Here is a 17,014-nt window from a genome sequence, read left to right as displayed (position 1 = left end):
CACAGAATCAGTTACCCGCATTGCATGGTAACTGTTATTTTTACCAACACAGCTTGCTGTGGAGTGTGTATGTATTCGTTTTTTTACTGCCTTGCAGTTTAGAAATAATAATTGTATAAGCATAATTTTTCCCACCGGGACTTAGCTCTGCTGGCCCCGCTGTTGAGTGGATTTCGCCGGCTTGTTTCAGCCCACCTACTCGGCGCGCTATTTAAAAAAAAAAAAAAAAAAAAAAGTTGCACGCACTGCCATGGTGACTGCTATTTTGCTGTTGTGTGTGTACATATGTGTTTTCTTTACTGCCTTGCAGTTCAAAAAGAAAATGTAGTATGCTGCGCCCCGCTGATGTGTTGCATATGCCGGCTTGTTTCAGCCTGCGTACTCGGTGGACTGGGAAAACAAGACAAGATCAGTTGTCTGCTTTGCCGTGGTGACTATAATTTTTTACCCACACAGCTTGCTGTGGTGTGTGTGTATTGTTACTTTACAGCCTTGCAGTTAGAGATAAGTACGATAAGATAAGAGATAAGTATTCATTCACGGGAAACCAGCTCTGTTGTGTCCCACTGTTGAGTTGAATCCGCCAGCTTGTTTCAGCCCGCCTACTTTGCGCTCTGTTTATAAAAAATAAAAAGTCGCACGCACTGCCGTGGTGACTGTTGTTTTACCCTCACAATTGCTGTTGTGTGTGTGTGTGTGTGTTTTTTTCTTTACTGCTTTGCAGTTTAAAAAGAAAAAGTACTAGCAGCATGATTCCTCTACAGGGACCCCGCTCTGCAGGGTCCCGCTGTTGAGTTGAATCAGCAGGCTTGTTTTAGCCCGCCTATTTGACGCGCTTGCTCACCCGTCTGGCATGGTGAATGTGTTCTCCCATAGCCAAATGATTGTGTGTATCAGTCTGTATTTTTTTCCTATTACTGCCTTTGCAGTAAAAAAAAAAACAAACAAAAAAAAAACGGTACACTTTATTCCTGCCTAACACGCCGCAGCTCCTTGAGCCTGTGCTCCACTCTGGCATACGCTATGCCATCACCGCACTGCACCATGGTGCAGCACCGTGCGCTTCCCTGTACTGCTCTCCTGATTGCCTACCGCAGTCACATAATTGTATCCACCCCGGTGTATGCTATGCTCTACCCCAGGTTGTGTTGACTTCATGCATCCACGCCTCGGTGCTTAGCGCCACAGCATGTCAATAACACCTGTATTCGGTGTCCCCGATGCTTCAGTGCACCAGTAGCGTATTCTGCCTCACTCAGTGTCCTCGTTGCGTCTGCGCCCTTGGTGCCTGAGTGCTTTAATACACGGCTGAGCTATTCGCAGCGTTGGAAGTGGCTCGCCAGGCTGTCTGGCCCGGCGAATGGGTTATCACACTAGACTTAAATAACGTGTTCCACATTCTTATGGGTCCAGCGCACAAGAAGTATCTCCACTCCGCCTTACAGGGGAGCGTCCTGAGTTTTCCGTGCGGTGATTCGGCCTCTCCTTACCCCCGCACGTTTCAAAGTGCATGGATCCCATCCTCGCTCCCTTGAGGCTGTGAGTGATCAGAGTGATGAATTGCCTGGACGACCGGTTGATCTGCCCAGTCGCAGGAAGGAGCAGTGGCCCACACAGCTGTTTGTGATGAAGCATCTGTTTGAGACTGGGTCTCACCCTCAGCGATGCCAGAGCCAATTAATAGCAAGCTTACCTGTCGGATGACAGAGTAGCAGCTCTCCAGCACCAACTCTCCCTGTTTCGCTCCTTGTTTTGTGCCGCAGCAATATCAGACATCAAGCTGGGCTTATTGTGCATGCATCCACTGCAAGCATGGCTCAATGCGCTCCATCTGCATCCCAAGCATGACAGACACCGTTGGCTGGCAGTGTGTCTTGCGTGTTCGGCGGCCCTGTGCTGGTGGAGGACTACCTCTCATCTGCGCCAAGGAGTCAGAATGGTAGTAGTTTCCAACCGCAGGGTAGTGATGATGGATGCCTCCATCTCAGGTTGGGGCACGGTCTGCGAAGGCAGAGGAGTCAGCAGGTCCTGGTCGGGCCGGTGGACGTCCCTGCATATCAATTTGCTGGAGCTGCAGGTGGGTTTCCTTCCTACCCATGGTGCGTAAAAAGCATGTGTTGATCTGCACAAACAACACATCAGTGGTGGCGTATGTCAACCAGCAGGGTGGCCTTTGGTCCCCGGTTTCATCGCCTCGCCTTCAGGCTTTTGACTTGGGCCCAATGGACCCAGGCGTGGACAATTGGGTGGCGGACCTCCTCTCGAGGGAGGGTCCGCATCCGTCAAAGTGGCGGCTCCACCCTCAGGTGAACAGCCCGCTTCGCCGGAATCTCCTCAGTCAGACGAGAGGCACGCTTTGGCACCTGGAGCCGGCCAAGCTCCAGTTATGGGTCTGACCCCTGAAAGGGACCGCTGGTCAGCCTTAGGGCTGTCAGACGCTGTTGTGCCTAGTGGTACCTCGCGGCCTATTTCTGCTTGCCATGCCCCTGTTGACTCAGTGTCCCCGACGCGCATTTTCTGGCAACCCGGTTTCTCCGAGGTGCTCGGCGGTTGCACCTTCCTAGGAGGCCTACTCTCCCCAAATGGAGCCTTGAGGTTGTAGTGGAGGCTCTCACGCAGGCCCCATTTGAGCCTATGTACTCCATTGAGTTGAAGTATCTGTCTATGAAGACAGCCTTCCTCTTGGCTATCACCACCGCAATGCGGGTTAGTGAGCTGCAGGCGCTGTCTGTGGATAACTTCTGCATGCGTATTTGGAGTGATGGTAGCAGAGTGTCACTGCATTGAAACCCTGCTTTCCTCCCCAAGGTGGTTACAGCCTTCCACATGAATCAGTCTGTGGAACTGAAGTCCTTTCATCCTCCACCGTTTACTTCGGATTAGGATAAGAAGTTGAACTTCATCTGCCCGGTTCGGTCATTGAGATGTTATGTGGATAGGACGAGAGCACTGCGTCTTTCAGACCAGCTCTTCATCTGCCACGGGACACGGACCCTGGAATAGCCCCTCTTGAAAAACAGTGACTGTTGCATTGGATTGCGGACACAGTCTCTACTGCATATGAGGGTGCTGGTTTACCCCCACCTGGGCGGGTAGCTACACATTCCAACAGAGGTGTGGCTACATCATGGGCTACTCTTGAGTTGCCTCTATAGCTGAGATTTGTGATGCAGCTAGCTGGGCTACCCTGCATACTTTTTCTAGGTTCTATCTCCTTAAAGTGATAGATCCCTCATTGCCTTCAGTGGGCACAAGGGTCCTTGAGGTTGCATGCTAGCACCACTGACCATTGGTTAAGCAGGGCTAAGGCATCCGTCATGTGCTGCCGTTCTTCTCTCCCTCGCGATGGCTCTGGTATTTGTTTTCCCATAACAATGTTTTTGGTGGCCATCTTCGTATTGAAAGGGAACATTAGTTTACCTACCGTAAACCTGTTTCCCTGAAAGAGAAGATGGCCACCAACCGCGAGGTCGCGTTATCACGGTTTCATCGCAAAAAGAGAATCATCCTTCCCTGCATGACGGTTATGTACCCTCGGTAGACGGGACCGAGGACTTCACCGAGGAAGTGGGCCTATCGACAGCTTTGATAGAAAGAGCTCAGTGACACGTACTGTTTGGCAGGAGTATATCCAATAACAATATTTTTGGAGGCCATCTTCTCTTTGAGGGAACCAGTTTTATGGTAGGTAAACTAACGTTTTAGTGTCTATGTTTTCATCTCCCGGTTGTATCTTACAGGTGGTTCTTATTGTGAGTGGAAATCTGAGTTTCCTCAACTGGCTGACCATTGTCCCCAGTGTTGCCTGCTTTGACGATGCTAGTCTGGGATTCCTCTTCCGTTCTGGACAAGGAGGGGTTAAACACCAAGTAGAGAAGGTTCAGTCCGAAGGGAAACCCGCGACAACCTGGGGTAGGTGCTTGACTTTATCACCTTGGATGGTGAATACTGCCCATACATTTAAAGAGTGCACTTTTTTTGTTTTGTTTTACATATGACATTAATATGACTTGTTTTAAGTAGTTATAGAACAATACAACACACTACAATACAACATAGGCTAGGCTTCTATAGTGACTTAGAGACTACCTCAGTGCTACTTATTTATTTATTTATTTGATAATATGATACATTGTACTCGATCGGATTATTTAGTCAACATCTGGGGAGATAAAGGTTGGTTTCCACCAAAAGTCAGTTATATATATATATATATATATATATATATATATATATATATATATATATATATATATATATATATATATATATATATATATATACAGTGTCGTGAAAAAGTACTTGCCCCCTGTCTGATTTTCTGCATTTTTGCACATTTGGTCAGATCTTTTTGTGGGTTGTAGTAGTATATAGAGGGAATCTGAGAGAAAAAAAATGACACCAGAGTTTGGTGCTTCTTTCATTTGTTTGGTGTGCAAGGTAATCAGTTGTGAAAAAGTTATTACCCCCCTAGTTAACTCAACCCAATTAAAAGGATAGTTAGGGTCAGCTGTTTGAATACTTTGGTTAACAATCAAGCCTGATTTGGGCCAGCCCCGCCCAATATAAATTATCATCAGAGTGAAGTTGTCAGCACACAGTTTCTAGAGGTACATCGTGCCACAATCAAAAAAAATCCTGAAGACCTCTGGAAAAAAGTTGTTGATGCCTGTCAGACTGGAAAGGGTTACAAAGGCATTTCTAAGGCTCTGGGGTTCGACCAAACCACAGTCAGAGCCATATTGTCCAAGTGGAGAAAGTTTGGGACAGTAGTGAATATTCCCAGGAGTGGCCGTCATGCCAAAATCTCTCCAAGAGCAAAGCTTAATATCGTCCAGAAAGTCACAAAGAACCGTAGCACAACATCCAGGGATCTGCAAGCCTCTCTCGCCTCGGCTAAGGTCAGTGTTCATGACTCCACCATCAGAAAGACACTGGGCAAAAATGGGATTCATGGCAGAGTAGTAAGGCGGAAACCACTGCTCACTAAGAAGAATATGAATGCTCTTCTCAGGTTTACCAAAAAGACCTGGATGACCCTTAAGAGCTTTGGAACAATGTTCTATGGAGTCATTCATTGGAGTCAAAACTGGAACTTTTTGGCCAACATGGGCCGCGTTATATCTGGCGAAAAGCAAACACTGCTTTTCACAGTAAGACCCTCATACCAACGGTCAAGCATGATTTGGGGATGCTTTACTGCATCAAGACCTGGACAACTTGCCATCATTGAAGGAACCATGAATTCTGCTCTATATCAGAGAATTCTACAGGAGAATGTCAGGCCATCCGTCCGTGAGCTGAAACTGAAGCGCAGCTGGGTCATGCAGCAAGACAATGATCTGAAACACACAAGCAAGTCTACATCATAATGGTTGAAGAACAAGAAATTTAAAGTTTTGGAATGGCCTAGTCAAAGTCTAGACCTAAACTGCTGCCCTCTGCAAGAAAGCTGAAACCTTTTAGCATGACAACGACCCAAAGCACACAGCCAAATCTACACTGGAGCGGCTAAGGAACAAATAGGTAAATGTCCTTGAGTGGCCGTCAGAGCTCCGACCTAAATCCAGTCGAAAATTTGTGGCATGACTTGAAGATTGGTGTCCATCAATGCTCCCCAAGGAACTTGACATTGAACAGTTTTGTTTTGTAAAGAAGAATGGCCAAATATTGCCAAATCTAGGTGTGCAAAGTTTGTAGAGACCTATCCCAACAGACTCACAGCTGTAATTGCTGCCAAAGGTGCTTCTACTAAGTATTATCTCAGTGGGGTGGAGATTTATCCAATTCTGATCTTTCAGTTTTGTATTTTATATAAATATTTATCGGGAAGCTCTATTAGCATTGTTTTCTGGCTTTATGTAAGATACTGATAATGTATGTATTAAAAAAACAAAAACAAAAAACTAATACCAGTAATTATGTACGTGTTTCAGTTAGGTTTGGTCATATACTGCAGTGCAAGGTATCACAAAAATGCTACTGCATAAAAAAAACTGGTAACAAATTAAGTGTTTTGGGTAGCAAAATTCTACCAAATATACATTAATTTCAAGCCTTGATAATATATGCAATCTATATTAACAATTACTACACAACATTTTCAGGAAGTTGGGTACTGTTTAAGCGAGACATTTCAGAATGAATCCTATGAGATTCTGGTTCGCTCTCAAATAGCACAATGCGTTTTTTGTCCTAGATGACTTTCCATGTAGACCACTGTATGTGCACGTGCATAATCTGGTTTGTTTACTCTTTGCTGTTTAAAACTTTTAACTAGAGCTGCTGTGTTGATTCTGTGCTTTTTATATAGATTAATCGCACCTATCACACAGAGCTGTTTTTCATTTGCCATTTTTTTAAACTGTCGCGCAAATTCCGGTGAGGCGGCAAATAAGTGCAAGGTGTTTTTGTCATTTGTAGTAAATACTAACATCTGATTTTCCGAATATACTGAAAGCGATATATAACAATAAAATATTATTTAATTTTTGGATAGTTTATAAACCTATAAACAGGGTCGTATATATATATATAGATATATATATATATATATATATAGTGATATATATTCTATATATATATATCGATCTATAAGAGAAAACAAAGGAATATAACTTTCTTTTGGGAAATATAAAAACTTAAAATTGTGAATTTCTAGCACGTAAGACCGTGGATGTCAATGTATGTTTGAATTAACCCTGCAGACACATATCGGGAAGAGCCTACCAGGCCACAGAGTCTTGGCAGTGAGTAAAGTAATTTTATAGTAAGGCTAAGGATAATTAATTAGTTGCTAATATTACCTTCTAGGCCAAAGACTATAAATAAATGGGTGGCTGGAGAGAAAGAGGTAGTAAAAGCAGAAGCATGGTTTATTTAGCTCTGTGTAATTGGCCTCTGTAGACAAACTAGCAGTTTCAATTTATATGGCGGTTCTTTATATTAATTGGGCATTAAAATGCTTTGGAATTATTGTTGTAGAGAACCTACCCGTTAGCTGTGCACTAGGGCCTATTTAATCACAAGCCCTTGTTTGTTTATAGTTTAGAAGTTTTGGCTCGTAGTATTAGTTAGTAATACAAGTAAATAATATAAAACAAAGCTGAAGGGTGCTGCATTCTATTTAGGAACATGGTACTAAGTACAATTTCAGATACCACCCTGTGACAGGGTGCCTGTCCCTTTATATATATATATATAATTAAACATTATTGTATTGGTTTTATTGTTTTTAATTATTTGTGAGCCCTGTAAATACAGTATAATCGTAAATCTCTAAAAACTACTCACTTCTAAATCTTTTGTAGTCATTTTTTTATTACTTTAGTATAAATACATGTTAATTTGGATTCATATGTTGTTTTTTTCTGACTTTATGTGAACGTAAAGAAACACATTTGCCCGTTTTCCCATTGGAAATAGTGATATTTTGAAATATCACTGTCCTGGTCACAAAAGCAAAGTTTGTGGGGAATAATAGCCATTTTCTATACTTTTGAGGCATAAGCAATTAGGAAATAACACTTACTACCCAGGAACAAAAATTGTGTTACATAGTGCTATCGTTTCTCTCAATTATATGCTATACCTAAGAAGATTTAGCAGGATTGAAGACTTTTAAAATCTTAAATGTTCTTGGCACAGTTAACCTGAACCAATTCTGTAAGCACAGCACAAACAACAGGACCAGAGGACACAGCTGGAAATTAACTGGAAATAAGGACAGTTTAGTTGTGAGGGTATGGAAAGGGGTTATCTAGTCATTGTTGTTGCTGAATCACTGGCATCCTTAAAGACCCAACTTGACAAAGTTCTGAGCACAGATGGGCCGAATGGACTCTCTTCATTCTTATTATCTTAAAGATACTGCATAGTAGTCTCTGATATCAGTGTGATGTAACCATCACAAAATGTTTTTATTTCTTTTTCAAGGCATGCAGATCCGTCGAGTGGCAAACATCTCTCTGGGTCTCATGATAGTCTACCTCAGCATGCCTGTAGCGCTGAACCTGGTGAGCTCCCAGCAAATCATGAACACGTCATTCAATCCCTTAAGAATAGTCAACACATATGGAGCGTTTGGAAGGTATCGTGCTCTTGGTTGTTCGTTCAGTTTTACTAACGATTTGTCAAAGCTCTAAGCGTGACTCACTATCTGTAGTAGTGCCTGGTATGTCATATGGCAGAGCTATGCTTTGATTGAATACACTCTTTTCAAAAGCTAAATGGTTAAGATGAACAATTCCAATTCCCCTTAATAAACAGGAATCTAGGGCATGGATACTGAGTTAAAGTAAACAGGAAATTTTAACAGGGCCATTAGAACTGGCACCTCATCGATGTCAGGTGAACTCATCTGGAGTTACAGTTGTTAGGAATGAGTCTTGCGACTGACCAGTTGCTATTACTTTTCACTTTGGGGAATTACAAAAAATGTAATATGTCTCTCTTTAAGGCGATACATGAAACCTGCCAAAAGAAATTCAATAAAGCACGTTATTGATGGTTTTTGTATTTCCTGCCATTTAGTCTATCGCCAATAAAGAAAGAAAAATGCTGCTTATATTGAATGCATGATTGATGTGAAATTTGACAGATTTCAAATCGCACAGCAGAAAACATTTTTTATTATGAGTCTGATATATCTCAGATTTAATGTGTGTTATTTTACTACAGGGCAGCTAAGCATGACCTATCCTTTATCCATTTCACAGTTGTTGGCTAGGTTGAAGACCCTGGAAACCTTCTTATGGTTACATGCCAAAAGAGAAAAAGATTTTAGAGCTGCTTGATTCTGGTGTTCTATTTAAAGAAGTCACAGATCTGTCTATAGTATTTTTGCAGGGGAATATCAGCTAGTCTGTCTACTAGGGAAATGCGAAGGGCTATGTTAATCCTATGTGCAGGGCTGTAAGGTTTCTAATGCATAAGCCTGGGTGAAGTTGACCAGTAAGCACCAATTGCATTGTGTTAAGTACACCAGGTACAGTGTATTTACAGTGGAACTACGTAAAGTACTGGCACTGTGATAAAGGTTCACATTCCGTCCGTATGTGAATGAGTAAACCATGAACTTTTAAATAATTATGTACCTATTACTACTTATATGTACCTGTAAACATAAGGTAAACATTTTTTAAATGTAACTTTTTTTAACTTTAATTATAAAAAATGTAGGCGTATTGAAATAATTGACGTTCTTGACTGTTTTCAATAGAGTGGTGAAACTGAATAATGCTAACAGCAAGTCCCAAAAAAGTAGGTATCCTATCTTTTTGATACTGGTTTTAATTTTTCTAGATTCCATACTCTTAGTTTTGTTTTGCACTTGGGGCCCCATCATCATGACTATGCTTCAGTGTGCACTTATAAAGGAAAGTTGAATTTTAGCTGTTGTTTTTTGTCTTCACCAGCATCACTAAAGAACGTACCGAAGTTGTCATCCAAGGAACGTTAAGTGCCGACCCCAGTGACCCGGGTGCCTTATGGGAAGAATATGAGTTCAAGTGCAAGCCAGGGGATCTGAGGAGGAGGCCGTGCCTTATATCACCTTATCATTATCGACTGGATTGGCTAATGTGGTTTGCCGCATTTCAGGCAAGTGCTGTTAAACAGGAACACTTTAACAGTGTAACTCAATAGCCGTGTGGGAGAGGCTGGCAGGTTGACGGATTCTCCTGGCATGTCTGCTGCGCTTCCCTGCTCTCAGTACCTCGACAGTCATGCTACATATTAGTGCCACACAGTAACAACCTGGTCAGTATCACTGGTCATACACAGCGGTTAATCAAACCAATGTACATTTGTAAAGATCGAGAGTGTTGACTTTGTGATTTTCTTCGTTACAGAAAATGAAACAAGGTTTCCAGAACGTTGTTTTTAGGATGGGATGGCATTTCTCTTTGGCCGCAAAGTGTGGAACAAAAATACAAACAATAAATCTCAAGGGAAGTTAAGAGTCAAAGCAGAAGGAAAACTTTCTCACTACTCATTATCCTTTTGGAACAATCTCCTGTACGCTATATTGGGTACACTGCAAACAGAAACATGGTAGTTACTGCCAGTAAAAGTTCATTTTTGAACAGATTGCTGTGTTTTGACCAGCAAACAACTGTACATGCATAATTGAAACAGTCATTAATTATGTGAAAGATCTTTACATAAAATAATTCCATTTCACTCAAGAATGACACAATTAATTTTTTTTTACTTATTATAAAAAAAAAAAAATAAGCATATTTCTAAAAACTGAAGTTCCTTATGCTCATACATTACCGTAAGAGTTACAGAAATAGATTTGTAAATGTCTTCAAATGCATGTCCATAAATAAATCATGCAGAAACTATGAACAACCCAACTATTGGTGCGTTAATATTGGTAAGGTAGATAAACAGTGTGCAACATCTGCTTGTTTTCATTACCAAGTGCTACAGACTCAGTATGAAATTCAAATATTGGTTTCTGCTAGTTGGTAGTGACAGGCCTATTTTCCAGCAGCTCAACATTTGGCATTCAACCATAATATCTGCGGTTGTTGTAGCTTTCAGGCAGTGTGCACTTTTGAGTAAACTGCAGGTGTAGCTTTCAGGCAGCAAAGTAAAGTATGTTATATTATTACAACGCTTTTTGTCTTGATCTACTAAAATGGCAGAAAGGTTGTAATGGGACTTTATATTTCCTTATGATAATACTTTAGCATGGCAACTGGCATGCTTCCACCTGTGCTAGGTTTCATAAGCCAGTTTGGTACAGAGTATAAGGTTTCACCAACTGCATTTAAATTACATCAACACAGTGTTGTATTTTAATGTGAAACAATATAGTATGAACAACATTCTGGTTCAAAGTTCACTCCTTGGAGATTTCAACCCTCTTAAAGCAAAATTACTGACGTCGCTGGTAAGCTGTTCAGCATCTCCAAATAAAGACAAACCACCGTTAATACAACCGTTCAAACCGTTCAAGGAAGGGATGTATTTTCCTCTGTCATCCTCCACATTTTTTAAACATGGCAACCTAGTTTTGAAAAGCAGACAAAGGAGAACTGATATGAAAGTATTGAGTGTTGACCTGAAATCTTATCGGCTAGTAGTGACTAAAATACAGAATAATAAAGACTTAGTGTTACTTTCCCTGGCTTTCTGCTTTGTTGTGTGTGTTCCTGCAATATCTTTTTCAACATAATTACGACCCTGTGCACTTGTGCCGAAGCAAGCAGGTGGGATCCTGGCAAAGATGATGGGCAGATGAACTAGTCAAAATGAAATGTTTCTGATTGAACAGGTTGGATTGAAGCAGCCAATGCTGCCAATTCAGAAGCCATTTTGATGAGAAGACCTGATGCATAACTGATTTGAAAGTGAAATAACTGGTGAAAACTGATTTATGACCAGGGATATATTAATAAAAATATCGAAACAATCACGATTATGTTCAAAAAGATATTGCAGGAATACGTACAACAAAGCAGAAAGCTACGGAAAATAACTTGAACATCTGTAGTTTATAGTAAACTAAAACAGTATGGAAATGTTCTCTTCCATGAAACAAGACATACATTTAAAGGTTGTGGTGCGTGACTTGCCTTGTCATACTTATTTTGACTGCAGTTCAGTTTCTTTCTAGTTTGCTGTAGATTGGCAGTTGTAATAAGAATCCTTGCATTGTGTCTTCACAGTACTCTGCAGGGTAAGTGCATGCACCGGTCTGCTTTATTGCATCAATATTGCAAATATATTAAACTGCACTGATGATGTTCTGGTGAAACCAGTAATGCAAACAAGAGCTTTGGGCCTCGTGGTGAAGCTTGAATATCTAGGTTAGGTTTAGAAATGAGCATTGCAGCCAAGACCTGCACCATTACAAAGCATATTAGAAAGCCTCTGTAAGCATAGCACCTTTTAATGGGCCTTTTCAAAACATGCCCTGGAATTTGTAAGTGCTTCCTTTTAAATTTTTAATTTTTTTTCCCTAAACGTATGTCTTTTAAAGTGACGCTATAGCAATAAACCTTCTATTACATTCCCTTTAGTTTCTTTAGTATTTGTTTTCTGTGGTGGTGACAGGATCAAACTAATGTGCCGTTATTATCGGTAAAAACCTGGTCAAATGAATGGAAAAACTTTGTGCACAACCATTTGCATGGTACTAAAATGTATAATTATATAACAAAGTAATAGTATCATTGGTGAATACTCCAGGACTAGAAGTATTAAGGGGTACACTATTGAACAGCTTATTCATTAACATAGATAAGGTGCACCTTAAAGCATAAGACGCACGTTAACACAAATACACACCTTAAAAATAAGGTGTTGTGTTGATTAGCATCTGCTGAATATGCCTAATGCATGATAATGTATACAAATTATGTGGAAAGATAGCACTAATGAGGGGAATGGTATGCACATGGTGTTCAATAAACCGTGCTAATCATAAGGTGCACCTTAAATCGTGTGCTTAGTAGCAGTGATGGAAAGCAGGTGTTATGAGCCCCTTATAAAAAGCTGCCTTTCAGCACAAGCTATTTTTTTCTGATCATGGAGGCAGTTCTTGCTAACAGAGAAATGTGTTGTTTTCAAATGAGAGAGGAAGAAGAAAGGATCATTGCCTGAAGGAGAGTGAGAGCCAGAATTTTCAAGTTATTTTCAGAACTATACCGAATGCGATGTATATCAATGGCATTGCCCTGCAAGCTGTGAGTGACCATTCACTTCCAAAATTTTAGGATGTGTGTGGGAGGGTTTAGTGTCTTTCAAAATACTATAAAGTCATGAATATTTGCAACCAAAATATTTGTGGAATCACACCCATTAAACCTATTTTGCTTCAGAAATGTTGGCTACCTGTTGCAATGACCTGATGCAATATACAAAGTATGTATTGTTAGTGGAGTTTGATCTTCGTGCCAACAGTGTTTGCGTTTTTTATTTTTTCATACACAGAAAACACACAATAAAAGGCATGCAGCTGTTTATGGCTTCACAGGTATGTGAATGGTGTACCAAACATTCCATCAACAAACATTGACCTATAAGATTTCTCCTTTTTGTTTTGTCTGGAATTAAATTACTGTCTAGAAACTGTAGCTAATCTTTCATCACACTCTATGTCGTGGTGTGAGTTGAGCAGATTGAGATTGCTATAACACTGAAGGAATCAAATTACTAGTTGAAAAAAGTATTGATTATTTAATAAATAGATCTGAATACATTTTTGTATTTTATACAGCTCTTTGAGAGTATGCAGAGGTCAGATTTTTTTTTGTCTTTTTTTTTTTTTTTTTGTTATAATAATACTTGTGCCATAATGTTATTCTTATATTTGCCAACACTGTCACAGTTCATTTCAGAACTTTGGTAGCTCTGTCAAATATATTTACTACTCTACATGTAGTTAATTCCCTATATCACTCGTTCAAATATTTATTTTTGGTGGGAAATAATTGTTGTGTATTTGCCAACACTGTCACAGTTCATTTTACAATGTTTGTAGCTGGTAGATAAATGTACAAGTACATTTAATTCCCACAACTAGTTCTAATACATTTATCTATTTTTTTATTTATTTATTTTTTATTTGTGAAGTAATTATCATATATTTGCCAACACTATCCTAGTGACTAATTCCCACTACTAGTTCTAATAAATGTATCTCATATTTTTTATTGTGATAAGTTTTTGTTGCTATTGTGTGAAGTTTATTTTATTGATTGCTGTATTGCAGTAACTGCTGCAAATTAAATTTCATGCAAACGGTTGCACACAGAGGAGGTTGCAAGGATGATGATTGAAACTGACAGTGACTCCGAGTCAGACTTTTACCCCACTGACACCCCCAGTGATGCCACTGAGAAAGAGCAATTAGAAATCCAGAAAGTGAGTCTGAGGAACAGCCTGCATGTCCCAGGAGGCCAAAGGAGTATGTGCCAGTGTAGAATTTCACACACACACTCCCCCCTCTCTCCACTCCCAAATAATGTACAGCTGGATATACTACCATACTCCAGGTCCAAAGATGAATACTGCTGTCTTCACCCCTCTGCAGTATTTCCAGCTTTTCCTCACCGATAACCTTTTGGAGCATATGGTCACCATGACCAACAGGTATGCTGCCCAGTTCCTGCAGCAGCAAAGAGACTGGGACCACATGCTCGTGGCCGCTCAGCTTCACCAAACTCCACCTCTCTGTTGTTTATTTGTTGGTTCCTGGTTCTGGTCTGACGTCACCCACTATAGCCATCTTTGTGACACGTGGAGTCATCGTGTTATTACCAGCGCCTCTAGACGCAGACTAGAGCGGGAACTGCAGTGTTTTAAAAAAAAAAAAAAAAACACAAATATGGAAGGCTGGAGAGATGGCTGCACTGAGCTGGAGGCTGGTGCCTTCCCTGCGGGGTGTACGAGCACGTGGTGGCTGTCTGCCCCTTCCAAGAGGAGGAGGAGGATCCGGCCCAGGGGAGGAAGGAGAAAGTCGGGGATGACAGTTGTGAAGTTTTTTTTAAAGAACCTCGCGGTGGAGTTGTGCCCCGACTGTGGGTCTGTGGGGCACACATTGGCCATCTGCCTCATGCAATATGCAGAGGCGGAAGTAATGCCTGAGTGGGAGGAGTCTGTGCGTCCAGCGCCCAGACCTGGGGACCGTGAGCGTCCAGCGCCCAGATGGGGGACCGTGAGCATCCAGCGCCCAGACCTGGGTACCGTGAGCGTCCAACGCCCAGATGGGGGGACCGCGGGAATCCAAGCCCGAGAGACTGCTGTTTCCACCTCCACTAGCAGATGAAGAATTCCTGCTGTTTCCACCATCACCAGCAGAGGAAGAACGCCTGCTGGTTTCACCTCTACAGCCTGCGTGGAAGGAGGCCGAATGTCCACAGACCAAGAGGGAGGAGTCAGTGCGTCCACAGCTTACAAAAGGGGCGTCAGAGCGTCCACCAGTCTTCACCAGCAGCGGGAGAGTGCCTGCTGGTTCCGTCTCCAGCTTCAGTGGAGAAGCCCTGCTTGCTCGAGAGCCACCAACGAGGGAGATCTGGGACTGGATGACGGACCCTGAATGTGACCTGGAAAGAGACCTCCCGAAGGTGATTAACCTGCTGTGGGCCTGAGATGTGCAGCGTTGGGAAACTTGGGAACAGCAACACCACCCAGTGTCCCTCAGAGACATCGCAGCCATGGTGTTCAACTACCTGGCTGCCAATATGGGAGGGGTCACGCCATCTCTGGTCTCATCAGGAGAAGCCCTGATGCTGTCTCCAGCACCAGAGGGAGAGGAGCCAATGCTGCTGTCCCCTGCAAGTGCCACACCACCCCTGCAAGTGAGGGAGAGTCGCACCAGCCCCTGGCAAGTGAGGGAGAGCCTCCGTCACCAGGAGACTATACGCTGCTCCCACCTCTGTCACCAGGAGACTACACACTGCTCCCAGGAGCAGAGCAGCAGGAGCTGCCTCTGCCTCCTCCACCTCCACTGCCAGCAGAGCAACAGGAGCTGTCTCGGCCACCTCCACCGCCAGGAACAGAGCAGCAGGAGTTGCCTCTGCCTCTGCCACCTCCATCGCCAGGAGCAGAGCAGCAGGGGCTGCCTCTATCTTCGCCACTAGCAGAGGGTGAATGCCTGCTGGGTCCCCATCCACCAGCAGAGGATGAATGCCTGCTGGTATCACTTCCCCAACCATCACGAGGAGAGGAGCTGGAGCTGCCTCTGCCTCCACCACCATCAGGGGGAGAGGAGCAGGAGCTGGCTCGTCCTTCACCAGAAGGACCAGGAGCGGTTCTCAGCAGCCCGTGCATAGGCTGCTGAGGGAAGCACTGGGAAGAACCACCTTGCTGCAGTGGCTGAGAAGAGGGCCAAAACCAGCACCCCAGCTTGTCCTGACTCCCCTGCACATCTTCACCCAAGGATGCCTGCCTCGCTTTGCCCAAGGATGCCTACCTCACTTCTCCCAAGAATGCCTGTCTCGCTTCGCCCAAGGATGCCTGCCTGGCATCGCCTGGGGTTGCCTGCCGCTCCACATCGCCTCGGGATGCCAGCCGATCCGCATCGCCTTGGGTTGCCAGCCGCTCCGCATCGCCTGGGGTTGCCTGACGCTCCGCATCGCCTGGGGTTGCCTGACGCTCCGCATCGCCTGGGGTTGCCTGCTGCTCTGCATCGCCTGGGGTGGCCTGCCGCTCCGCATCGCTTGGGGTTGCCTGCCACTCCGCATCGCCTGGGGCTGCCTGCTGCTCAGCATCGCCTGGGGTTGCCTGCCGCTCCGCATCGCCTGGGATGGCCTGCCGCTCCGCATTGCCTGTGGAGCCACTGGCTGCAGGGTACGAGGGAGAAGCAGAGCTTCCCTCCAGAGTTCGTCTCCCGAGGGTCCGCTGCTGCCTTCGTCTGCGTTTGCCGGAACTGCTTCGTCAGGGGTCACCGTCAGCTCTGCTCGGCCGCAGGGGTCAGTGTGGCCGGAGCCCCACCAGATGAGCTGCTGGCTATGAAGAAAGAGGGAAGAGTTCAGGAGACCACCTCCCCCCACAGCAATTTTGCTGCAGGAGTTCTTGTAGCTGGAGCCCCACAGGAGGAAGCTGCCGGCTGAGAAGGGGGGAAAGGTCAGGAGACCATCTTCCTCAGCAGCCTTTCCGCTGCTGGAATTGCCCCGGCTGAAGTAGTCAGTCTGGGAGGTGTCGGCACGTCCGCTGACAGCCTCACCATTGGCAGCATTTCCGCTGCCAGTGGTACAACGGGAGGAGAGATTCGCCCCACTGTCAGCACGTCTGCTGACAGCACGGCCAGTAGCAGCCTGGCTACTGGCAACATTGCCGTCCATGAACCCCTTAAAGTCCCCTTTCTTGGCCCGGGACTTTGTGCAAGAGTTTGGGAATTTTAAGGCGGGAGGTGGCCATTGAGGCCATGTGTTCTACGCACAAGGGGGGGGGGGGGATGTGTGTTCTGGCGCACGTGGGGGCGGGGGGGGTTATGTGGCAATACCGAGGGTTCTAAAAGCCCTAGCATGTAAAGGTATATTAAATATATATATAT

General features: G+C 43.8%; 1 protein-coding gene across 2 annotated transcripts in view; it reads left to right on the top strand.

Annotated features, from left to right (window-relative positions):
- lmf1 (lipase maturation factor 1) overlaps positions 1 to 17,014 on the top strand; it is a 257,503-nt gene that overhangs the window by 223,736 nt on the left and 16,753 nt on the right. For both annotated transcript variants that reach the window (XM_041229729.1, XM_041229730.1), the window contains exons 7-9: positions 3,741 to 3,912; positions 7,936 to 8,089; positions 9,417 to 9,600. In XM_041229729.1, coding sequence (XP_041085663.1) covers positions 3,741 to 3,912; positions 7,936 to 8,089; positions 9,417 to 9,600 — 510 coding nt within the window. The remainder of the gene's footprint in view (positions 1 to 3,740; positions 3,913 to 7,935; positions 8,090 to 9,416; positions 9,601 to 17,014) is intronic.

This window comes from Polyodon spathula, chromosome 26 (assembly GCF_017654505.1).
Source record: "Polyodon spathula isolate WHYD16114869_AA chromosome 26, ASM1765450v1, whole genome shotgun sequence".
In the NCBI taxonomy this organism is placed as follows: domain Eukaryota; kingdom Metazoa; phylum Chordata; class Actinopteri; order Acipenseriformes; family Polyodontidae; genus Polyodon; species Polyodon spathula.
The sequence above is the reverse complement of the archived record's forward strand: the minus strand, read 5'-3'. Positions and strand labels throughout refer to the sequence as shown.